Below are 26,312 nucleotides of genomic sequence, written 5' to 3' on the forward strand. Positions count from 1 at the left end.
GGTACTTGGCACACATGTAGCCCCACTCTTCCTCTACAAGTGTGCAAAGTTTGTTGTCTGGGGGACCTACGGCCGGGGAGCACCGATTTTTCAAAGTCGGACACCCCTTCCATAGACTCCCATGTTAAATGGTAATTTCTCCAGTCATTTTAGGGACCCGGTGCCGTCCGTAGGTCCCCTGGACCCAAAACGTGGCACACATGTAGCCCCAGTTCTCCTCTACAAGTGTGCAAAGTTTGCTGTCTGGGGGACCTACGGCCGGGGAGCACCGATTTTTTTCAAACCCGGGCACCCCTTCTATATACTCCCATATTAAACGTCAGTCTAGGCATGGGCACAGGGAGGCATGGGCACAGTGAGGCATGGGCACGGTGAGGCATGGACACGGTGAGGCATGGACACGGTGAGGCATGGGCACGGTGAGGCATGGGCACGGTGAGGCATGGGCACGGTGAGGCATGGGCACGGTGAGGCATGGACACGGTGAGGCATTGGTATGGTGAGGCATGGGTACGGTGAGGCATGGGCACAGTGAGGCTTATACTTGAGTCAATACGTTTTCCCATTTTTTTGTGGTAAAATTAGGTGCCTCGGCTTATATTCGAGTATATACAGTATTTTTCTCTAACAAAAAAAAATTCTGATCACATAAAATAAGAAAAAACACAATAATGATCAAATACACACACAAAAAGATAAAATAAAAAAAAGGAAATACACAATAATGATCAAATATACACACAAAAGGGTAAAATCAAAAAGGAAATACACAATAATGGTCAAATATGCACTCAAAAAAGTAAAAAAAAAAAGAAAAGAAAAACTACGATAATGATTAATTACATACACAAGAAAACGTAAAAGAAATAAAAGTAAAAAAATACACTAATGATCAAATACACACACAAAAAAGTAAAATAAAAAAGGAAATGCACAATAATGATCACACACAAAAAAAGCAAAAGAAAAAAAAGAAAAAAAACAATAATGATCAAATACGCACACAAAAGAGTAAAATAAAAAAGGAAACGCACAATAATGATCACACACAAAAAGTTAAATAAAAAAAGGAAATAGATAATAATGATCAAATACATACACAAAGAAAAAAAAATAATGATCAAATACACACACAAAAAGGTAACATAAAAAAAGGAAATACACAATAATGATCAAATATGCACAAAAAAAGTAAAAAAAAAGAAAAACTACAATAATGATTAATTACATACACAAAAAAAACGTAAAAGAAATAAAAGTAAAAAAATACACTAATGATCAAATACGCACACAAAAAAAGTTAAATAAAAAAGGAAATACACAATAATGATCACACACAAAAAGGTAAAAGAAAAATGGAAATGCACAATAATGATCACACACAAAAAGTTAAACTAAAAAAAGAAAACACACAATAATGATCACACAAAAAAAGTTAAATAAAAAAGGAAATACATAATAATGATCAAATACATACACAAAGAAAATAAAAAAAAATAATGATCAAATACGCACACAAAAAGGTAATATAAAAAAAAGGAAATACACAATAATGATCAAATACACACACAAAAAAAGTAAACTATAACTAAATAAAAAATAAAAATGAAATCAATAAAGCCGCCTTATATAAACCAAAACAAAACCACAAAGTACTTCTTTTTTTCCGTCTAAGCAGTTTATTGAGGGGAATTGAAAGTTTCATTTTTTTCCGGTAATCTAAAATTACATAAAACATATTTAGCATTTAAAAAAAAAAAAATGTATGGCAGTTTTTTTTTCTTAAGAAGTTATCATTTCTGCTTTTTCTCCCTGATATATCTTTTTTTAACATCACTATTGCCAAATTTTATTTTGAGGTATAGATGAGCAGAAAAGGAGGGGGGGGGATGAAAGAGCATCTGTAACTCTCCTGAGACATTTGACCCCCATTGTACCCTTAAAAACTAAAAAAAAATACCTTAATTTCACCTTTTTCAATAATGATTTTACCAAAATGGTAAAAATTCAGGGCCAGATCCACAGAGAGAGTACGCCGGCGTATCTACTGATACTCCGGCGTACTTTCAAATTTCCCGCGTCGTATCTTTAGTTTGAATCCTCAAACCAACATACAGCGGCATCTGGGTTCGATCCGACAGGCGTACGGCTTCGTACGCCTTCGGATCGTAGGTGCAATACTTTGGCGTCCGCTGGGTGGAGTTTACGTCGTTTTCCGCGTCGGGTATGCAAATTAGCTTTTTCCGACGATCCACGAACGTACGCGCGGCCGTCGCATTCTCTTACGTCGTCTCTAGTCGGCTTTTTCCGGCGTATAGTTAAAGCTGCTATTTTGCGGCGTATAGTTAGACTTGCCATGTTGAGTATGGCCGTCGTTCCCGCGTCGAAATTTTAATTTTTTTTTTTTTTTTTTGCGTAAGTCGTCCATGAATCGGGATGGACGTAACTCACGTCTAAGTTAAAAAAAAATGCCGTCCTTGCGACGTCATTTAGCGCAATGCACGGCGGGAAATTTTGGGACGGCGCATGCGCAGTTCATTCGGTGCGGGCGCGCGCTTCATTTAAATGAAACACGCCCCCTACTCGCCAATTTGAATTACGCGCCGAGAGATACACTACGCCGCCGTAACTTACGGCGCAAATTCTTTGTGGATTCAAAGAATTAAAAATAAGTTACAGCGGCGTAGCGCATCTCACATACGCTGCGCCCATCTAAATGTATGTGGATATGGCCCTCACAGTGTGAAAAATCTCCCCAAAGAACTATCCCGTGTACATGCGACCGTTTTTTCGGGTTCTAAAAAATTATGTTTTTTTTATGTCATTAAAAACGATGGTGTGCGGGCTCCAGAGCATTTTTCACGATCTAAAAAATGGCCATTAAAAATTTCGAACATGCTCTATTTTTTCACGACTTTTTTTACTTTGTCGTTTTTTAAGGTTGTAAAAAATGGTCGTGTGTGGGCTTTAACGACGTGAAAAAAACGCGCATGCTCAGAAGCAAGTTATGAGACGGGAGCGCTCGTTCTGGTAAAACTATTATTTGGAATGGAGATCGCACATTCATCACGCTGTAACAGACATTAAAGCGCAAATCGTCTTTTACTAACACGGAATCAGCTAAAGCAGCCCCAAGGGTGGCGCCATCCGCATGGAACTTCCCCTTTATAGTGCCGTTGTACGTGTTGTACGTCACCGCGCTTTGCTAGAGCATTTTTTTTTTCACGATCGTGTGTAGGCAAGGCTGTTTTAATGATCGGGTTGAAAAAAACTTAGGGCTAGATTCAGATAGATTAGTGGATCTTTAGATCCGCGTAACCTATCTGATTTATGATCCGCCGGCGCAAGTTTTTGAGGCAAGTGCTGTATTCAGAAAGCACTTGCCTCTAAAGTTGCGCCGGCGGTTTGTAAATCCCCCGGCGGAATTCAAATTCCGCGGCTAGGGGGTGTATAACATTTAAATTAGGCGCGTCCCCGCGCCGAACGAACTGCGCATGCGCCGTCCCCTAAATTTCCCAGCGTGCATGGCTCCAATTGACGTCGCTAGGATGTCATTGGTTTCGACGTGAACGCAAATTATGTCCATCTGTATTCGCGACCGACTTACGCAAACGACGTAAAAAATTCAAAATTCGACCCGGGAACGACGGCCATACTTAACATAGGATACGCCGCATATAGCAGGGGTAACTATCCGCCGAACGCAAACGACGTGAAAAAAAGCGCCGGGCGGGCGTTCGTTTCTGAATCGGCGAAAATCCTCATTTGCATATTCGTCGCGTGAAAAAAACGAAACGCCACCTAGCGGCCGGCCTGGAACTGCAGCCTAAGATCCGACGGTGTAAGTCACTTACACCTGTCGGATCTTAGGGAGATCTATGTGGAACCTGATTCTATGAATCAGGCGCATAGATACGACGGACGGAACTCAGAGATACGACGGCGTATCAGGAGATACGCCGTCGTATCTCTATCTGAACCTGGGCCTTAGTTTTTTTCAAGACCCTTAAAAACTTAATTTTTTAGAACCCGAAAAACGGTCGTGTGTACGCGGCATAACTCTTGCTATCAATGCTTGGGTGGAAATTTTCATTTTTTTTTTTATTGTTATTTTTTTATTTATTTAGCGGGTTGTGATTTTTTGGAGGGAGTATTTGGGTAGTTTAGTTCATTTAGTGATTTTTGCATTTGTGCTTTTTTTTTTTTTTTTTCAATTTTTTTTCCGGGCCGGTTTTGGCACAACAGAAATGTGAATAAATGATCCCAATGAGGAGATGAATTTCGGCACAAGAAGAGGTCTGTGATGGATGGAAGGAGCTTCTGTCACACATCTAAAGCCCATCAAACCTCCAAAAAACGCGGTAATCCCTCCTTCCCTATTGGCTCTGAAGATTTTGCAGGAATAGTGAAACTTCACCCAAATTTCAGGGAATTGAAAACTCTCAGTTCCCCTTTTTTTCTAATCTCCCAGTGCCTATCGGTGGTTCAAAGAACCATAAAGAGAACCTGTCATAGAATAAACTTGTGTCACAAATCGGCAGGCCAGGCGGGGCCACCTGTACCTTTTCACTTTTCCCAAATATTTTTCTTTGTGTCCCCTGGAACTCCCAAACCTCAATAAGCACATAGGCACCGCGTGGGTGGGGCTCTTAAAGTTAACCTGTCGCTACTAAAATGTGGGAGCTGTCAGTGGAGGACGTGCGGGAACTTAGTACACTCAATCAAATTAAAAAAACGGACACTGGGAATGAAGGGGAGGACAGGTATGGACTCAATCCTCCGAGATCGAGTGCGGTGCTAAGGGTCTAACAGGTTCTCTGCACTTCTAGTTGATGGTTACAAAGCTCTAAGTCCTTGCAGCCCTCCTGGGACTATGGGTATTTCTTCATACGCAGCACTACAGAACAGCAAAGAGAGGGGGTGCACCAGCCTAGCGCATTACCAATAATACTACACAGGGCTTTTTTTCTCAGAGAATAGGTGCAGGAACTCCCTCCTTCTGAGTCACCTTTTGTGTCCATCCCCAAGCACCATTCACTGGTTTCACCCCCTACCCACCTCTGAGCACCATTTCTTGGTTCCACCCCCTACCCACCTCCTAAGTACCATTCTTTGGTTCCACCCGACCCCAACCTCCAAGCATCATTCCTTTTCTCCACCCCTTACCCACCTCCGAGCACCGTTCCTTGGTTCCACGCCCTAACCACCTCCGAGCAGCATTCATTGGTTTCACCCCCTACCCACCTCTGAGCACCATTTCTTGGTTCCACCCCCTACCCACCTCCTAAGTACCATTCTTTGGTTCCAACCGACCCCAACCTCCAAGCATCATTCCTTTTCTCCACCCCTTACCCACCTCCGAGCACCGTTCCTTGGTTCCACGCCCTAACCACCTCCGAGCAGCATTCATTGGTTTCACCCCCTACCCACCTCCGAGCACCATTTCTTGGTTCCACCCCCTACCCACCTCCGAGCACCATTCCTTGTGCCACCCCCCTATCCACCGCCAAGCACCATTTCTTGTGCCACCCCCTATCCACCGCCAAGCACCATTTCTTGTGCCACCCCCTATCCACCTCCGACCACCTTTACTTTTCTCCCTACCCTACCCACCTCCGAGCAACATTCCTTGGTTCCACTCGATACCCACCTCCAAGCACCCTTACATACATTCAGAGCTGGAGGTGCCGGAACTGCGTTCCCCCGTGTTCCTGCTGAAAAAAGGCCCTGATACTACATGTATTGATGAATAAAAGCAGATAATATACTCACAAACAGGATAGCATGGCGAAAGACAGAGATTGGCTGTCTAAAGATCAACCACGCATGCCCTATAAAAGCAGGAAGACCCCTTGTGAGTTGGATAAGGAATACTTGTTTCGAGGGGCAACCCCTCTTTTTCGAGTGTCCAATCTAACAACGTCTGAACCAGAAATGACTAAATCCCCCTCACTTCTGGTTTGTGACGTCACGAAGTGGGAGGAACACAACATCTGTTGCTCTCGCTGTGTCCCAGAAAACCGGATGCAGCCAGTCGCATCCATCGCCTGGTACCCCACTACACTAAGGACACAAGCCCCTCCCACTCCATGGGAGTTGGGCCACAGATCACAGGCCCACCTTCATATTTACACCATATAAACATGTTCTTGTTAAGATACATATACTGTATATTGCAGATAGAAGTGCATCATATGTCCAACCACTCATAAGGACGTCTCCACTTAAAATAGTTCACCCCCCCTAGGGACTTGACTATTCATTATAGATCAGTGTCCATAAACCCATGGACCTGGAGTGGGAGGTAACTGTGTCCTTGGTGTGGTGAGGTAGTAAGACTATTTAAACCAGACTTCAGACAATGTTAGATTTGGCTCTGAAGAAGAGGGGTCACTCCTCGAAACCCGTAAAAGTAATATCAGAAGCAAAAGGCGTCTTCCTGTGTCATAGGACGTGTGCGTGGTTGATCTGGAGACAGTCGATCTTGGTCTTTTGACATGCTAGCCTTTCTGTAGTGTTTGTGAGTATATTATCTGATTTTATTCATCATATTTAAACCAGACATTGTTAGATTTGGCTTTGAAGAAGAGGGGTCACCCCTCGAAAACCGTAAAAGTCATATCAGAAGTAAAAGGCGTCTTCCTGTGTTATAGGACATGCGTGGTTGATCTGGAGACAGTCGATCTTGGTCTTTTGACATGCTAGCCTTTCTGTAGTGTTTGTGAGTATATTATCTGATTTTATTCATCATATTTAAACCAGACTTCAGACATTGTTAGATTTGGCTCTGAAGAAGAGGGGTCACCCCTCAAAACCTGTAAAAGTCATATCAGAAGCAAAAGGCGTCTTCCTGTGTCATAGGAAAGGCGTGGTTGATCTGGAGACAGTCGATCTTGGTCTTTTGACAAGCTAGCCTTTCTGTATAGTTTGTGAGTATATTATCTGATTTTATTCATCATATTTAAACCAGACATTGTTAGATTTGGCTTTGAAGAAGAGGGGTCACCCCTCGAAAACCGTAAAAGTCATATCAGAAGTAAAAGGCGTCTTCCTGTGTTATAGGACATGCGTGGTTGATCTGGAGACAGTCGATCTTGGTCTTTTGACATGCTAGCCTTTCTGTAGTGTTTGTGAGTATATTATCTGATTTTATTCATCATATTTAAACCAGACTTCAGACATTGTTAGATTTGGCTCTGAAGAAGAGGGGTCACTCCTCGAAACCCGTAAAAGTAATATCAGAAGCAAAAGGCGTCTTCCTGTGTCATAGGACATGCGTGGTTGATCTGGAGACCGTCGATCTTGGTCTTTTGACATGCTAGGCTTTTTATATTGTTTGTGAGTATATTATCAATAAACTGAGTATTATGGTAATGCGCTAGGCTGGTGCGCCCTTGTCTTGTTTTATAGTGAGGACTTGCTGGCCCTGAGGTTCTTATGATCCTCCTCATTTCATTACCTAGAGTCTCGCTGACCAGGGATTGTATCCTGACATGTATACAATGTTTCCATCCAGGTGGAAGCTTTCTTTGTTTTGGTGCCCCCCGAAAGCAGTGCTTGGCAGTTGCTATCAGGAGAGTCACATATTCTAGACCCTTCTAGAATTTTCTGCTTTCCCCTCGTATTTTAAAGTCCTATATCCCTATTTAAAGTTCCGTAGCCTCAAAGCCGGGAGGAATCATAAGCTTCGTAAAGGAAACCGGGATCAGAGAGGTGCACAGAGGATTCCTTCTTCCGGGTCTGAGGCGTGCGCCTCTGGAGAACTGCTCTCGCTGTGATTGGCTTCCGCTGTGTCCAATCAGCGGGATCAGGAATGGGGGTTTTCTCTGACTTCTTGGAGACGGAATAAAGTTTTTTGCTGCACACTACAGCTTGACTATTATTCAGCACGCAATGCCCAGGTAGGGGACGAGGCCTTTACTCTGTCTTGTGGTGGGAATGCTCTTGTAGCCGCCCAAAGCCTATGTGGCAGGGAGGCCCTTAAGCGCAAAATCACGTACCTGTACGTGTTTCCAAGTTTTGGGTCTGGGGCGCATGCCCCTGGAGACCTGCTCCCGCTGTGATTGGACACAGTGGAAGCCAATCGGCGGGATCAGGAATGGGGGTTTTCTCTGACTTTATTTGGACGGAATAGCGCTTTTTGCCAAACACTACATCTTGACTTTTATTCAGCACGCAATGCCCAGGTAGGTGACGAGGCCTTTACTTTGTCTTGTGGTGGGAATGTAGCCGCCCAATTTCTATGTGGCAGGGAGGACCTTAAGCGCAAAAATTCCTTCTTCCGGGTCTGGGGTGCGTGCCACCGGAGGTCTGCTCCCGCTGTGATTGGACACAGTGGAAGCCAATCAGCGTTTTTCTCTGACTTTATTTACAGCTTGACTTTTATTCAGCATGCAATGCCCAGGTAGGGGACGAGGCCTTTGCTCTGTCTTGTGGTGGGAATGCTCTTGTAGCCGCCCAATGTCTATGTGGCAGGGAGGCCCTTAAGCGTGAAATCACGTACCTGTACGTGATTCCTTCTTCTGGGTCTGGGGTGTGTGCCACCGGAGGTCTGCTCCCGCTGTGATTGGACACAGTGGAAGCTAATCGGTGGGATCAGAAATGGGGGTTTTATCGGACTTTGTTTAGACGGAATAACGTTTTTTTGGCGCACACTACAGCTTGACTTTTATTCAGGTAGGTGACGAGGCCTTTGCTCTGTCTTGTGGTGGGAATGCTCTTGTAGCCGCCCAAGGCCTATGTGGCAGGGAGGCTCTTAAGAGCAAAATCACGTACCTGTACGTGATTCCTTCTTCTGGGTCTGGGGTGCGTGCCACCAGAGGTCTGCTCCCGCTGTGATTGGACACAACAGAGGCCAATTGGCGGGATCAGGAATAGAGGTTTTCTCTGACTTTATTTGGACAGAATAACATTTTTTGCCGCACACTACTACAGCTTGACTTTTATTCAGCACACAATACCCAGGTAGGTGACGAGGCCTTTGCTCTGTCTTGTGGTGGGAATGCTCTTGTAGCCACCCAAGGTCTATGTGGCAGGGAGGCCCTTAAACGCGAAATCACGTACCTGTACGTGATTCCTTCTTCTGGGGTGCGTGCCACAGGAGACCTGCTCCCGCTGTGATTGGACACAGTGGAAGCCAATCGGCGGGATCAGGAATGGGGGTTTTATCTGACATTATTGAAACGGAATAACGTTTTTTGTCACACACTACAGCTTGACTTTTATTCAGGTAGGTGACGAGGCCTTTGCTCTTTTTTGCGGTGGGAACACTCTGTAGCTGCCCAATGCAGTTCTATCACCCCCCTCGGTGGGATGTACACTCAGAAATTATTTGGAAGCCTCAGGATCACCTTCACAGCCAGGCAGAGAGCATGTTCACAAACCAAGGCTAGCAAAGGCGACCTCGGCACTGTCAGGAGGAAGTGCTCCCCGCCCAGAAACACCCAGTGCGGGGGGGGGGGGGGTCACCACACTTCTCCAAGCTCAGAGTGTGACAGGGAATTCACCGCAGAGAATGCTGATCTGATAAAATCTCCTTTGTGGCAGAAACAAGAAGTGAGAGAAAGATTCAGATTTTCTCTGTTGTCCTCTATGAAGAAATAGAAATCTGATCTGGGGGGGGGGGGGGGAGAGGAGGAGGGTGTGATAAGAATTGTATAATTAAAGTTCAATCGTAGATGTCGAAAGATTATTACGATGAGTCTGCAAATTTCACTTCTCGCTAGAACACTTATTATCATATGATGGAAATTACCCAAAACAGAGGGGGGGCACCCCCGGAACCTGGATATACCATCACCTAAAACTCTGGGGGGGGACGGGGCTCTTTCTATAGTAGAGAAGCCCTAACTCTGAGGGGTGCACATAACACCCCCTTTCCCCCCGAAAAAGACCAATGTGAGCTGGGTTGGAATATCTATGACATTACACTATTCCCCCCCACTGACACCAATGATGGGACACTATTCCTCCCACTGACACCAATGATGGGACACTATTCCTCCCACTGACACCAATGATGGGACACTATTCCTCTCACTGACACCAATGATGGGACACTATTCCTCCCACTGACACCAATGATGGGACACTATTTTTCCCACTGACACCAATGAGGGACACTATTTTTCCCACTGACACCAATGATGGGACACTATTCCTCCCACTGACAACAATGATGGGACACTATTCCCCCCACTGACACCAATGATGGGACACTATTCCTCCCACTGACACCAATGATGGGACACTATTCCTCCCACTGACACCAATGATGGGGCACTATTCCCCCCACTGAAACCAATGATGGGACACTATTCCTCCCACTGACACCAATGATGGGACACTATTCCTCCCACTGACACCAATGATGGGACACTATTCCTCCCACTGACACCAATGATGGGACACTATTTTTCCCACTGACACCAATGATGGGACACTATTCCTCCCACTGACACCAATGATGGGACACTATTCCTCCCACTGACACCAATGATGGGTCACTATTCCTTCCACTGACACCAATGATGGGACACTATTCCTTCCACTGACACCAACGATGGGGCACTATTCCTCCCACTGTACAGGGGGTAGGGAGGGGCTGATTCTAGGTCACATTGTATCTGAAGAGACATTTATTAATGTATTTATGATTACAGAGCTGCAGTAATCGGAGTCTCCCGGAGCTGCTCGGAGTTCTGCTTTAAGTGAAATATTCCTGACGGCAGCATTCCCCCCCCCTACCCCCCACAGAGAGTCACAGGAATGTGATTGGAGGAACTTCCCCTTTTATAAAAAAAAAATTACTTTGTAAAAACAAAAAGAAAAGAAACTGATGACCACAAAAAGTTCACTGACACTTTTGAGAGAAAAACACAAAATTGCTAAATTTCTACCGCCACCGAAATCTTCCACAGAAGAAAGACGTCCGTCATACAGAAATAATAATAATAATAATGAGGAGAGAACGTGGGTGGAGCCTCAGGAGAGCCGTGTGTGTCTTCCTGACACAACATGACACATTGTAACCAGCAGGGGGAGCTCCAAGAGAGGGTTCCTATAGTGGGGTATTATTACTCCCACTGACACCAATGATGGGACACTATTCCTCCTACTGATACCAATGATGGGACACTATTCCTCCTACTGATACCAATGATGGGACACTATTCCTCTCACTGACACCAATGATGGGACACTATTCCTCCCACTGACACCAATGATGGGACACTATTCCCCCCACTGACACCAATGATGGGACACTATTCCTCCCACTGACACCAATGATGGGACACTATTCCTCCCACTGACACCAATGATGGGACACTATTCCTCCCACTGACACCAATGATGGAACACTATTCCTCCCACTGACACCAATGATGGGACACTATCCCTCCCACTGACACCAATGATGGGACACTATTCCTCCACTGACACCAATGATGGGACACTATTCCTCCCACTGACACCAATGATGGGACACTATTCCTCCCACTGACACCAATGATGGGACACTATTCCTCTCACTGACACCAATGATGGGACACTATTCCTCCCACTGACACCAATGACACTATTCCTCCTACTGATACCAATGATGGGACACTATTCCTCTCACTGACACCAATGATGGGACACTATTCCTCCTACTGATACCAATGATGGGACACTATTCCTCTCACTGACACCAATGATGGGACACTATTCCTCCCACTGACACCAATGATGGGACACTATTCCCCCCACTGACACCAATGATGGGACACTATTCCTCCCACTGACACCAATGATGGGACACTATTCCTCCCACTGACACCAATGATGGGACACTATTCCTCCCACTGACACCAATGATGGAACACTATTCCTCCCACTGACACCAATGATGGGACACTATCCCTCCCACTGACACCAATGATGGGACACTATTCCTCCACTGACACCAATGATGGGACACTATTCCTCCCACTGACACCAATGATGGGACACTATTCCTCCCACTGACACCAATGATGGGACACTATTCCTCTCACTGACACCAATGATGGGACACTATTCCTCCCACTGACACCAATGAAGGGACACTATTCCTCCCACTGACACCAATGATGGGACACTATTCCTCCCACTGACACCAATGATGGGACACTATTCCTCCCACTGACACCAATGAAGGGACACTATTCCTCCCACTGACACCAATGATGAGACACTATTCCTCCCACTTACACCAATGATGGGACACTATTCCTCCCACTGACACCAATGATGGGACACTATTCTACTTACTGACACCAATGAATTCACATGGGAGAGGTAAGGTTCATGGGCTACATTGTATCCAGTTCTGGAACCTTTAGCAATGGCTTTTTAAAACCTCTGATAATCTCACATTGGATCAGTACCAGATGCAAAACTGCCCCCCCCCCCCTCCACCCACTGCTAATGCATAACCTAGAATGGGTATACTGCCTCGTCCCCATTCTCTGGCTCTGCCCCCTTGGCTCTGATTCCCTTGTGGTTGGCGTGGGGTGTGCATTGCACACACGTGGTCAGTCAGTTAGAAGGTAGGTGCACATGCAGGGTGTGCTTTTCGTGCCAGCTGCGCGTAAAAGGGGTGGAGAGCGGGCGCGTCGGGGCACAGTGTGACAGCAGATCTGGAGCGTGAAGTGAGGGGACACACCCCTTCTCTACATTGTTGTCTGTGATGTCACCACTGGAGAAAGTGATGGCAAATCTTCTAATGGGGACAACTGGCTAACACAGGAAGTGACGGAAAATCCCCCTTTATGTGATAAAGACAAGGAACCCAGCGGGGGGGGGGGGGGGGGTTCAAACTATTTCCTGACTTTCTCGCCAAGTTTTAAAAATGTTGAAATAAATCTTTTCAAAAAGACAACCGCAGAGTTCGGTCATCAAACCGAGTCCAGCTCAGTCCTTGATGTGTGTGGCGGTGACAGGTCCTCTTTTCTTTGGCTTGTTCAGTAAAGTTCACTTCCGATCTCTCCGATCTTTTCTTCCCTTCTCAGATCACAAGCCGAGAGGAAAATGCCAAGGACATGGATCTCGTGTCGCTGTGGGCGTGTCTCTCCTCCTTCTGACCTGCGGCTTTGTGTTCCTGGCCTTCAGAGGTAATGATCACCTACATTGGCGTCACTAAGGGGGGGCCAGAGGGAGCCCTGATCCCTTAAACTACACATAATCCCCTAAACATTAACCCTCACCCTAACAGCTAAACCTAACCCTAGTCTTAGTCCAAAACCTAATCTCTATGCTATAACTTTTAAGCCTAACCCTAATCTTAGTCATCAACCTAACCCCTACTCATCAACCCTTAAACTCAACTAAATCACCTAAACATTAAATCTAACCTCTAAATATAACCCTACTCTTAGACTCAACCTAGCCTCTTCTCTTCAACACTTAATCCTAACCCTTAAACTCAACCTAAACATTAACTCTCACCTAACCTCTTAACCCTAACTCTAGTCTTAGTCTTCGATCTAATCCCTACTCTATAAACCCAATCTCAAACTTAGTCCTCAACCTAACCCCTATTTATCATTAACCCTTAAACCCAAACGAAACCCCTAAACATTAACCCTAACTTCTAAACCTAACCACAGTTTTAATCCTCATCCTAATCCCTACGCTATAATAACCTCTAAATTTAAACCTAATCCGCAACCTAACCCCTACTCATCAACCCTTAAACTCAACCAAATCACCTAAATATTAACTCTAACCTCTAAACATAACCCAACTCTTAGTCATTAGCCTAGCCTTTACTCTTCAACCCTTAATCCTAACCCTTAAACATTAACCCTCACCCCAACCTTTAAACCTATGCCTAGTCTTAGTCTTCAATCTAATCCCTACTCTATAAATCCAATCCTAATCTTAGTCCTCAACCTAACCCCTATTTATCATTAACCCTTAAACTCAAATCGAAACCCCTAAACATTAACCCTAACTTCTAAACCTAACCATAGTTTTAGTCCTCAACCTAATCCCTACGCTATAATAACCTCTAAACTTAAACCTAATCCGCAACCTAACCCCTACTCATCAACCCTTAAACTCAACCTAATCACCTAAATATTACCTTGAACCTAAAAATATAACCCAACTCTTAGTCCTCAACCTAGCCTCTACTTTTCAACACTTAATCCTAACCTTTAAACTCAACCTAAACCCCTAAACATTAACCCTCACCCCAACCTCTAAACCTAACCCTAGCCTTAGTCCACAACCTAGCCTCTACTCTTCAACCCTTCATCCTAACTCAGAAATGAAACTAAACTCCTTAATATTAACCCTCACAATAATTTATTAGCCCTTACCCCAATCTTAGTCTTTAATCTAATCCCTACTCTATAAACCTAACCCTAATTTTAGTCCTCAACCTAACCCCTATTTATCAAGACTTAAACTTAACGCTTAAACTCAACCTAAACATAAATTCTCACCCAAACCTTTATACCTCACCCTGGTTTTAGTTTTCAACCTCTTTCTTTCTTATCAGCCTTTAAACCTAACCCTCAATCTCAGCCTAAACCACTAAACATTAACCCTGATGGACCGTTTTCATCGGTCAAAACCGATCGTGTGTGGGCCCCATAGGTTATTTATCCATAGGTTAAAAAAAGCCAACTTGCTTTAAAATTAACCGATGGATTCCTAACCGATAAGTCAAAACCGATCGTTAGTAGGCACGACCATCGGTTAAAAATCCACGCATGCTCAGAATCAAGTCGACGCATGCTTGGAAGCGTTGAACTTCGTTTTTTTCAGCACGTCGTCGTGTTTTACGTCACCGCGTTCTGACACGATCGTTTTTTTAACTGATGGTGTGTAGGCGCGACTGACCATCAGTCAGCTTCATCGGTTAACCTATGACAACGGTCCATCTGTCCGTTGTCCTCTGGTTAACCTATCGTGTGTACGAGGCCTAAGGATTAGATTGAGGACAAAAGACTAGGGTTAGGTTTGGAGGTTAGGGTGAGGGTTAATGTATCCAGGCCCTGGATACCTCTAAACCTAACCCCTGATCTTAGTCCTCAATTTAGCCTCTACTCTTCAACCCTTTAATCCTAACCCCTAAACTCAAACTAAACCCCTAAACATTAACCCTCATCCTAGCGTGTAAACCAAACCCTAGTCTAATGCCCTGTACACACGATCGGTCAATCCGATGAAAACAGTCTGATGGATTTTTCCATCAGTTGTCCGATGAAGCTGACTGATGGCCAGTCGTGCCTACACACCATCGGTTACAGACGATCGTTTTTTTTCTATCGGTTAGGTATCCATCGGTTAATTTTAAAACAAGTTCCATTTTTTGTAACCAATGGATAAATAACCGATGGGGCCCACACACGATCGGTTTGGTCTGATGAAAACGGTCCACCATTCTAATCCCTACTCTTCAACCCTATAAACCTAACCCTAATCTTAGTCCTCAACCTAACCCTTACTCATCAACCCTTAAACTCAACCAATGCCTCGATACATTAACCCTCACCCTAAACTCTAAACCTAACCCTAGTCTTCGTCCTCAATCTAATCCTTACTCTATAACCCCTAAACCTAACTCTACTCTTTGCCCTCAATCTAAACCCTACTCTATAACCCTGTAAACCTAACCCTAATCTTAAACTCAACCTAAGCCTGGATACATTAACCCTCACCCTAACCTCCAAAACTAACCATAATCTTCATCCTCAATCTAATCCCTACTCTATAACCCCTAATCCTAACTCTACTGTTTGCCCTCAATCTAGCCCTGGCTCATCAACCCTTAAACCTAACCCTAATCTTAATCCTCAACCTAACCCTTACTCATCAACCCTTAAACTCAACCTAAGCCTGGATACATTAACCCTCACCCTAACCTCCAAACCTAACCCTAGTCTTCGTCCTCAATCTAATCCTTACTCTATAACTCATAAACCTAACTCTACTCTTTGCCCTAAATCTAAACCCTACTCTATAACCCGTAAACCTAACCCTAATCTTAGTCCTCAACCTAACCCTTACTCATCAACCCTTAAACCCAACCTAAGCCTGGATACATTAACCCTCACCCTAACCTCTAAACCTAACCCTAGTCTTCGTTCCTCAATCGAATCCTTACTCTATAACCCATAAACCTAACTCTACTGTTTGCCCTCAACCTAAGCCTGGATACATTAACCTTCACCCTAACCTCCAAACCTAACCCTAATCTTAGTCCTCAACCTAACCCTTACTCATCAACCCTTAAACCCAACCTAAGCCTGGATACATTAACCCTCACCCTAACCTCTAAACCTAACCCTAGTCTTCGTCCTCAATCTAATCCTTACTCTATAACCTCCAAACCTAACCCTAATCTTAGTCCTCAACCTAACCCCTACTCATCAACCCTTAAATTCAACCAAAGCCTCGATACATTAACGCTCACCCTAACCTCTAAACCTAACCCTAGTCTTCGTCCACAATCTAATCCTTACTCTATAACCCCTAAACCTAACTCTTCTGTTTGCCCTCAATCTAGCCCTTGCTCATCAACCCTTAAACCTAAACCCCTAAACAGTACCCTCACCCTAATCTTAGTCCTATTCCTTTTTTTTTATTAACACCCAAACGCCTAAACACGAACCTTTCCCCCCACCATGCATCAACCCCTACAAAAACTCACATTGATTATTTCTGACATTTGTATCTCCTCCCCTCCCCCGGTAGATATGTCCCTCCGCCATGAGCTCTCAGCACTGAGGAATGAGATCTGCAACATGAAATGCCCGGATGAGACCATCAGCAGTGATAAGGTAACTGGAGAAAAACAGGAACCCCCCCAGGATTCTGGTCCGGAGGGCGATGTAACCATGAGAAATGCCACGCGGCAGTCAGCAGGGTCCCCAGGGGCCACACCGAGACTGAAGGACCTGAAGGAGGAAATCCAAATCATCAAAGACCAGAACATCCAACTCGGCATGAGAATCACCAACATCAGCCTCATACCAGGTACAGATCTCCTCCATTCCAACCAATCACACCACAGAACACATCTGATACATTGAATAACAAAGTAAAGAGTGATCGATACTTTGTATTGTTGCAGAATATTCTGTCATCTGGTCTCCTGTGTGTTGGGTTCTCAATGAATATTTTGTCCTCCACTCTGATTACATTTCATTTTGTTTATCAGGAAAGCCGGGAATGAACGGGGAGCGAGGAGCACCGGGGACCCCCGGAGCGAAAGGGGAGAAGGGGGACGCAGGTGAGATCACAAAATACAAAGGCCCAGATTCACAGAGAGCAGGGCGCACATTACGCCGCCGTAGAGCAAACACCGTACGCTACGCCAACGCAGCGCGGAGAGGCAAGCATTGCATTCAGCAAGCCAGTGCTCCCAACGCTGCGCCAGCGTGGCATGGGTTTCGAAGGCTCACGCCGGCGTAGGTGGAAGTGGGCGTGACCCCATGCAAATGATGGGCCGAGCGCCAGACAGGTACGTATCATGAACTGCACATGCCCCGTGACTTGGACGATTGCACAGCACCCCCCTGCGCCTGATCACAACCACGACAGCACAACTGCCTAAGCTACGCCGGATCACTGCGTACGCCGTGAACATAACGTACGCCCAGCCAGACACACGTCCAACGCACAATACGCCGGCGTGTGTTCCCTGGTGCAGACCTGAGCATGTCTGTTGCCGGGTTGCACCTCATTTATGGGGAATAACTTCACGCCGGACGTACAACTTACGCACAGCCTGCGTCGGCACACGCACGTCCGTGAATCTGCGTATTTCCCTCATTTGCATGTTTGGATGGCTAATCAATGGGAGCAGCGCCATGCTCCCAGCCTAAATGTGCCCCCACCCTACGCCGGCGTGTGCAAGCTACGTCGGCGGGGTGTAGCCTGTTTTTAGGCGCATGTTGGTTCGTGGGTCTGCCGCACACATACGCTGGCGCACATTTGCACTTACGTCGGCGTAACGTGTTATACGTTGGCGTAAGTGCTTTGTGAATCTGGGCCAGAGTGTTCTATTATTACATGAAGGAGCGAGCAACTAAAGATCACAAAGCCGACCAAACTTATGGAAGCTCCATGTACAATGCCATGCCGGCCCCTCCCACTATCCAAGATCTGCCTGCGTTGCATAGAGAAGCACAAAGACCCCGTGACAACAGATTGACATCCGGGAAGGGGTTCTGTTATCCTGACTGGGTGTCATATGACGTCCAGCAGGATAACATGCGCGGCGATCGCCAAGTGTGGCGTGTCAGTCTGACACGCCGCATCTCGGATCGTGATAAGAAGCCTCTGTCAGACCAATCACAGCTGATCATCGCATGGACCAGGAAGTGCCAGTAAACGGCATTCCTCAGTTCATGCTGACGGGGAGAGCTGATCGGAGCCGATCGGAGGCTCTCCCTGTCAGGGGGGTCTGTGCTTATAATCAGCACAGCCCCATCAGATGTGCCAAAAAGGTACCCAGTCAGTGCCCCCTCAGGATCGCCTATCAGTGCCCAATAAAGTGCCAATTGGTACCCACCAGCGTGACAGTCAGTGTCCATGACATTGCCAATCAGTGCCCTACAGTAACACCTGTCAAAACCTCATTAGTACCTCATCATCAGTGTTGCCCATCAGTGCCACCTGCCAGTGTCACCTGTCAGTGCCGCCTACCAGTGCCCATCACATCCGCTTGTCAGTGCCCATCAGTGCCGCCTGTCAGTTCCCATTAGTGCCACTCATCAGTGCCCATCACAGCCACTTGTCAGTGCCCATCAGTGCTGCATATCAGTGCCCATCAATTATATATAACAGTGCCTCCTCATCAGTGTCCATCAGTGCCGCCTCATCTGTGCCCGTTAGTGAAGGAGAAAACAAAATGTTATAACGGAAACTAAGAAAAATATATATTTTTTCAAAAAATTTAGAATTTTTTAGTTTGTTTAGCAAAAAAATAATAACCCCCAGAGGTGATCAAATACCACCAAAAGAAATCTCTGTTCGTGGGAAGAAAATGATAAAAATGTAGTTTGGGTACAGCGTTGTACGACCGCGCAAATGTCTCTTATTAGCAAAACAAAAATGGCGGCTACTAAGTTTTTAGGGTGTCCATGGCAGCGGTTATTCATTACAAAGTGCACAGCCAAATCCCCCGGGACTGAATGCCAGTGAAGTGAATCTTATTAATACGCGATTCTTCTTACTAATACCTGGACTATTCTTACTAATACCTGGACTATTCTTACTAATACCTGGACTATTCTTACTAATACCTGGACTATTCTTACTAATACCTGGACTATTCTTACTAATACCTGGGCTATTCTTACTAATACCTGGGCTATTCTTACTAATACCTGGACTATTCTTACTAATACCTGGACTATTCTTACTAATACCTGGGCTATTCTTACTAATACCTGGGCTATTCTTACTAATACCTGGGCTATTCTTACTAATACCTGGGCTATTCTTACTAATACCTGGACTATTCTTACTAATACCTGGACTATTCTTACTAATACCTGGACTATTCTTACTAATACCTGGACTATTCTTACTAATACCTGGGCTATTCTTACTAATACCTGGGCTATTCTTACTAATACCTGGGCTATTCTTACTAATACCTGGGCTATTCTTACTAATACCTGGGCTATTCTTACTAATACCTGGGCTATTCTTACTAATACCTGGGCTATTCTTACTAATACCTGGGCTATTCTTACTAATACCTGGACTATTCTTACTAATACCTGGACTATTCTTACTAATACCTGGACTATTCTTACTAATACCTGGGCTATTCTTACTAATACCTGGGCTATTCTTACTAATACCTGGGCTATTCTTACTAATACCTGGGCTATTCTTACTAATACCTGGGCTATTCTTACTAATACCTGGACTATTCTTACTAATACCTGGACTATTCTTACTAATACCTGGGCTATTCTTACTAATACCTGGGCTATTCTTACTAATACCTGGACTATTCTTACTAATACCTGGACTATTCTTACTAATACCTGGGCTATTCTTACTAATACCTGGACTATTCTTACTAATACCTGGACTATTCTTACTAATACCTGGACTATTCTTACTAATACCTGGGCTATTCTTACTAATACCTGGACTATTCTTACTAATACCTGGGCTATTCTTACTAATACCTGGGCTATTCTTACTAATACCTGGACTATTCTTACTAATACCTGGGCTATTCTTACTAATACCTGGACAATTCTTACTAATACCTGGGCTATTCTTACTAATACCTGGGCTATTCTTACCAATACCTGGACTATTCTTACTAATACCTGGGCTATTCTTACTAATACCTGGACTATTCTTACTAATACCTGGGCTATTCTTACTAATACCTGGGCTATTCTTACTAATACCTGGACTATTCTTACTAATACCTGGGCTATTCTTACTAATACCTGGACAATTCTTACTAATACCTGGACAATTCTTACTAATACCTGGGCTATTCTTACTAATACCTGGGCTATTCTTACTAATACCTGGACAATTCTTACTAATACCTGGACAATTCTTACTAATACCTGGGCTATTCTTACTAATACCTGGGCTATTCTTACTAATACCTGGACTATTCTTACTAATACCTGGACTATTCTTACTAATACCTGGGCTATTCTTACTAATACCTGGGCTATTCTTACTAATACCTGGACTATTCTTACTAATACCTGGGCTATTCTTACTAATACCTGGACAATTCTTACTAATACCTGGGCTATTCTTACTAATACCTGGGCTATTCTTACCAATACCTGGACTATTCTTACTAATACCTGGGCTATTCTTACTAATACCTGGACTATTCTTACTAATACCTGGGCTATTCTTACTAATACCTGGGCTATTCTTACTAATACCTGGACTATTCTTACTAATACCTGGGCTATTCTTACTAATACCTGGACAATTCTTACTAATACCTGGACAATTCTTACTAATACCTGGGCTATTCTTACTAATACCTGGGCTATTCTTACTAATACCTGGACAATTCTTACTAATACCTGGACAATTCTTACTAATACCTGGGCTATTCTTACTAATACCTGGGCTATTCTTACTAATACCTGGGCTATTCTTACTAATACCTGGGCTATTCTTACTAATACCTGGGCTATTCTTACTAATACCTGGACTATTCTTACTAATACCTGGACTATTCTTACTAATACCTGGACTATTCTTACTAATACCTGGGCTATTCTTACTAATACCTGGACTATTCTTACTAATACCTGGGCTATTCTTACTAATACCTGGGCTATTCTTACTAATACCTGGGCTATTCTTACTAATACCTGGGCTATTCTTACTAATACCTGGGCTATTCTTACTAATACCTGGGCTATTCTTACTAATACCTGGGCTATTCTTACTAATACCTGGGCTATTCTTACTAATACCTGGGCTATTCTTACTAATACCTGGACTATTCTTACTAATACCTGGGCTATTCTTACTAATACCTGGGCTATTCTTACTAATACCTGGGCTATTCTTACTAATACCTGGACAATTCTTACTAATACCTGGACAATTCTTACTAATACCTGGACTATTCTTACTAATACCTGGACTATTCTTACTAATACCTGGGCTATTCTTACTAATACCTGGACTATTCTTAATAATACCTGGACTATTCTTAATAATACCTGGGCTATTCTTACTAATACCTGGGCTATTCTTACTAATACCTGGGCTATTCTTACTAATACCTGGGCTATTCTTACTAATACCTGGGCTATTCTTACTAATACCTGGACTATTCTTACTAATACCTGGGCTATTCTTACTAATACCTGGACTATTCTTACTAATACCTGGACTATTCTTACTAATACCTGGGCTATTCTTACTAATACCTGGGCTATTCTTACTAATACCTGGACTATTCTTAATAATACCTGGACTATTCTTACTAATACCTGGACTTTGCAAACTTGTGATGTCATCTGTGGATCTGGTTACAGGACGTCCTGGAGCTGGTGGTGGAAGTGGAGCCACAGAGGGACCTCAGGGACCCCCCGGGCCTCCTGGACCAGCTGGACTCAATGGAAGAGATGGTGAGGAATAGTCTTGATGGGGATCTGGTGATGTCATAATCATTTTCAGAGTTCAAAATGTGAGCTAAGTGCGATCTCTGTCTTCTTCAGGGATGAAAGGTGAGGAAGGAGCCCCGGGACGTGACGGGCAGAAAGGTAAAATCATTTCTAGTGTTTGTGTCTCCAGGGGAAATATGGCAACTATATATACTGTCGATTCTGTACTTTAAATTCAGATGTGGAGGGGGGGGGGGGGCTGAGGGGCCAAACCCAGACCGAAAACTGACTAAGTTCAGCTACTGACATCCCAAGGAGAGGCCACCATACGTCAGCCGAGGACCAAGCTTCTCCAGCATTTCAGGCTCCCCGGTTAAGATGAAGTTCCTCAATAGTACTTCAGTTCCATTGTTTAGCCTCCATCCCTAGCCTCTGTCCAGACATTTGGTCCCCCTCCTGAGGCAGCGGGGCTCAGAAACCCCAAAAGCCACCTATGTCCCTCCCCCATACAGGAGGCCTGAGAAGATCCAAGTTCAACAGCCACCTACATCCTTCCCCAGATAGGAGGCCTGAAAAGCTCCATCAGCAACCGACATCCCTTCCCCCGACTGGAGGCCTGAGAAGCTCCAAAATTCACCTACATCCCACCCCCATAAAGCAGGCCTGAGAAGCCCCAACCCCCACCTACATCCCACCCCCATAAATCAGGCCCGAGAAGCTCCAAAACCTACCTACACCCCTCCCCCTGACAGGAGGCCTCAGAAGCTCCATCAGCCACCTACATCTCTCGCTCCGACGGGAGGCCTGAGAACATCCAACACTTATCTACATTCCTCCCCTAGACTGGAAGCTTGAGAAGCCCCAACAGCCACCTACACACCTCCCCAGACTGGAGGCCCGAGAAGATCCAAAACCCACCTACATCGCACCTTCAGACAAGAGGTCTCAAAAGCTCCATCAGCCACCTACACACCTCCCCAGACTGGAGGCCTGAGAAGGTCCAACACCCACCTACATCCCACCTCCTTAAATCAGGCCTGAGGAGATCCAACACCCACCTACACCCTTCTCCCAAACTGGAGGACCTAAAAGCCCCAATAACCACCTACATCCCACCTCCTTATATCAGGCCTAAGTAGATCCAACAGCCACCTACACCCCACCCCCATAAATCAGGCCTGAGAAGCCCCAACCCCCACCTACATCCCACCCCCATAAATCAGGCCCGAGAAGCTCCAAAACCTACCTACACCCCTCCCCCTGACAGGAGGCCTCAGAAGCTCCATCAGCCACCTACATCTCTCGCTCCGACGGGAGGCCTGAGAACATCCAACACTTATCTACATTCCTCCCCTAGACTGGAAGCTTGAGAAGCCCCAACAGCCACCTACACACCTCCCCAGACTGGAGGCCCGAGAAGATCCAAAACCCACCTACATCGCACCTTCAGACAGGAGGTCTCAAAAGCTCCATCAGCCACCTACACACCTCCCCAGACTGGAGGCCTGAGAAGGTCCAACACCCACCTACATCCCACCTCCTTAAATCAGGCCTGAGGAGATCCAACACCCACCTACACCCTTCTCCCAAACTGGAGGACCTAAAAGCCCCAATAACCACCTACATCCCACCTCCTTATATCAGGCCTAAGTAGATCCAACAGCCACCTACACCCCACCCCCATAAATCAGGCCTGAGAAGCCCCAACAACCACCTACATCCCACCTCCTTATATCAGGCCTAAGGAGATCCAACAGCCACCTTCACCCCTCCCCTGAACTGGAGGCCTGAGAAGATCCAACACCCACCTCCTTAAATCAGGCCTGAGAAGGTCCAACAGCCACCTACACCCTTCTCCCAAACTGGAGGCCCGAGAAGCCCCAACAATCACCTACATCCCACCTCCTTATATCAGGCCTAAGGAGGTCCAACAGCCACCTACACCCCCCCTTTCCCAGACAAGAGGGCTGAGAAGATCCAACAGCCACCTACATTTCTCCTCCAAACAGATGGTCTGGGAAAATATAATGGCCACCTATGTCCCTCCCCCAGTCATAAGGCCTGAGAATATCCAACCCTCACCTACACCCCTCCCCCCATACAGGAGGCCCGGGAAAAGTCAACAGCCACCTACATCCCCTCCTAGACAGGAGGCCTGATCAGGTCACTCATGAATATTTCTACCCTCTTCCAAGCTGCACCACAATCTCCTGGTGGGTCTCCTATTGGGTGACGAGTTCCGCCTCCGGGAACCATTGCCAAGGACACTCCCCACCAGCAAAAGCAGAGCCCAGGAGAGACCCAAGGAGGTGCAACTTTAAATTCAGCTCCGGCGAACCACAGCCTAGAAATCACTACATTTACAGAATACAGGGCGGCCTCACACAGATCAGAACCCAAAGACCCGCCATGTTTCGTCAACACAACGGCTTCATCAGGGAAAACTATATAGTGAACGATTATTGATGAACTCCTCCTGATTTGCATTTTTTTCAGAGCTCTGAATGTTAGTGGTGAGGGAAGAAGATGGAGAGAGGACAAGAGAATCACATAGAGCTGGAAATGTACTCAGTGCTTCACAAACTGTACATTTACATCAGGCCCCGCCCTGTACCCACAGAGCTTACACTCTACGCTCCCCATACATACACGTACCAGGGCCAATTTACATCGCAACTACACATGTGCCAAATTGAAATTCGGATGAATTTTTCGTTATTCGAAAATACGGATGTATCCAAATTACAATAATAATGAATTTAAATGAATCAAAAATAAGGAAAAAAAAATTGGACAAAATTTTAATTCTAATTTTTTTTTTTAATCAAATTCAAATCGTTTTTTGAACTAAATTCGAAAAAAGTTTTCGAAATCGAATAGCTTTCCAATTGGAATAATTTTTTTAATTGAATTCGGATTCGAATTTCTCGAGAGAATAAAATATAATAGAAAATAAGGGAATAGAATAGAAAAGAATCAAATAGAAAAAAAAATGATTACAATAGAACAGAATAGAAAATAAAAGAATAGAAACAAATAGAATAGAAAACAAAGGGAGAGAATAGAAAATAAAACCAGAATAGAACAAAACAGAAAAAAATAGAATAGAAAAATAAAAGAAGAGAAAATACAGGATTAGAATAGAATAGAAAAAAATTAAAAGAATATAACCATTCACTGAAATTGGAATTTAAAATAGAATAAATTCAAACGCGAATACAATAGAAAATAATAATAATGTAACTTTCTTTGGTCACTAAAAGAATTACAAAAGAAAAAAAAAGAAAATAATAGACTAGAAAATAATAGAATTGAAAATAATAGAATATAATAGCGTAAAACAGAACAGAATAGAAAATAAAGGGATAGAATAGAAAATAAAACAGAATAGAAAAGAATAGAGCAAAATAGAACAAAATGGAATAGAAAAGAATAGAGCAAAATAGAACAAAATAGAATAGAAAATAACAGAATAAAATAGAATTGAAAATAAAAGAAGACAATAGAAAATAAAGAAATAGAATTAAAATTATAATAGAATAAAATAAAAAGAATACAGCCATTCACTGAAATTGGAACTTCAAATAGAATAAATTCAAACGCAAATACAATCGAAAAGAATAGACTAGAAAATAATGGAATTGAAAATAATAGAATATAATAGCAAAAAACAGAACAGAATAGAAAATAAAACAAAATAGAATAGAAAATAACAGAATAGAATAGAAAATAAAAGAAGAGAATGAAATAACATAGAAAATAAAGGAATAGAATAGAATAAAAAATATAATAGAATAAAATAAAAAGAAAGAATACAACCATTAACTGAAATTGGAATTTAAAATAGAATGAATTCAAATGTGAATACAATCAAAAAGAATAGACTAGAAAAGAATAGAATTGAAAATAATAGAACATAATAGCGTAAAACAGAACAGAATAGAAAATAAAACAACAGAATAGAAAAGAATAGAGCAAAATAGAACAATATAGAATAAAAAAGAATAGAGCAAAATAGAACAAAAAAGAATATAAAGAAGAGAATAAAATAGAATAGAAAATAAAGGAATAGAATAAAAAATATAATAGAATAAAATAAAAAGAATACAACCATTCACTGAAATTGGAATTTCAAATAAAATAAATTCAAACATGAATACAATCGAAAAGAATAGACTAGAAAATAATAGAATTTAAAATAAT

At 43.8% G+C, this 26,312-nt stretch overlaps 1 protein-coding gene across 1 annotated transcript in view; it reads left to right on the forward strand.

Annotated features, from left to right (window-relative positions):
- The window catches only part of LOC120944465 (collagen alpha-1(I) chain-like), a 72,368-nt gene that overhangs the window by 15,669 nt on the left and 30,387 nt on the right, over nt 1-26,312 (forward strand). The window contains exons 2-6 of the mRNA XM_040358522.1: nt 13,035-13,136; nt 16,732-17,013; nt 17,198-17,269; nt 22,041-22,133; nt 22,224-22,268. Coding sequence (XP_040214456.1) covers nt 13,035-13,136; nt 16,732-17,013; nt 17,198-17,269; nt 22,041-22,133; nt 22,224-22,268 — 594 coding nt within the window. The remainder of the gene's footprint in view (nt 1-13,034; nt 13,137-16,731; nt 17,014-17,197; nt 17,270-22,040; nt 22,134-22,223; nt 22,269-26,312) is intronic.

This window comes from Rana temporaria, chromosome 6 (assembly GCF_905171775.1).
Source record: "Rana temporaria chromosome 6, aRanTem1.1, whole genome shotgun sequence".
Classification (NCBI taxonomy): Eukaryota; Metazoa; Chordata; class Amphibia; order Anura; family Ranidae; genus Rana; species Rana temporaria.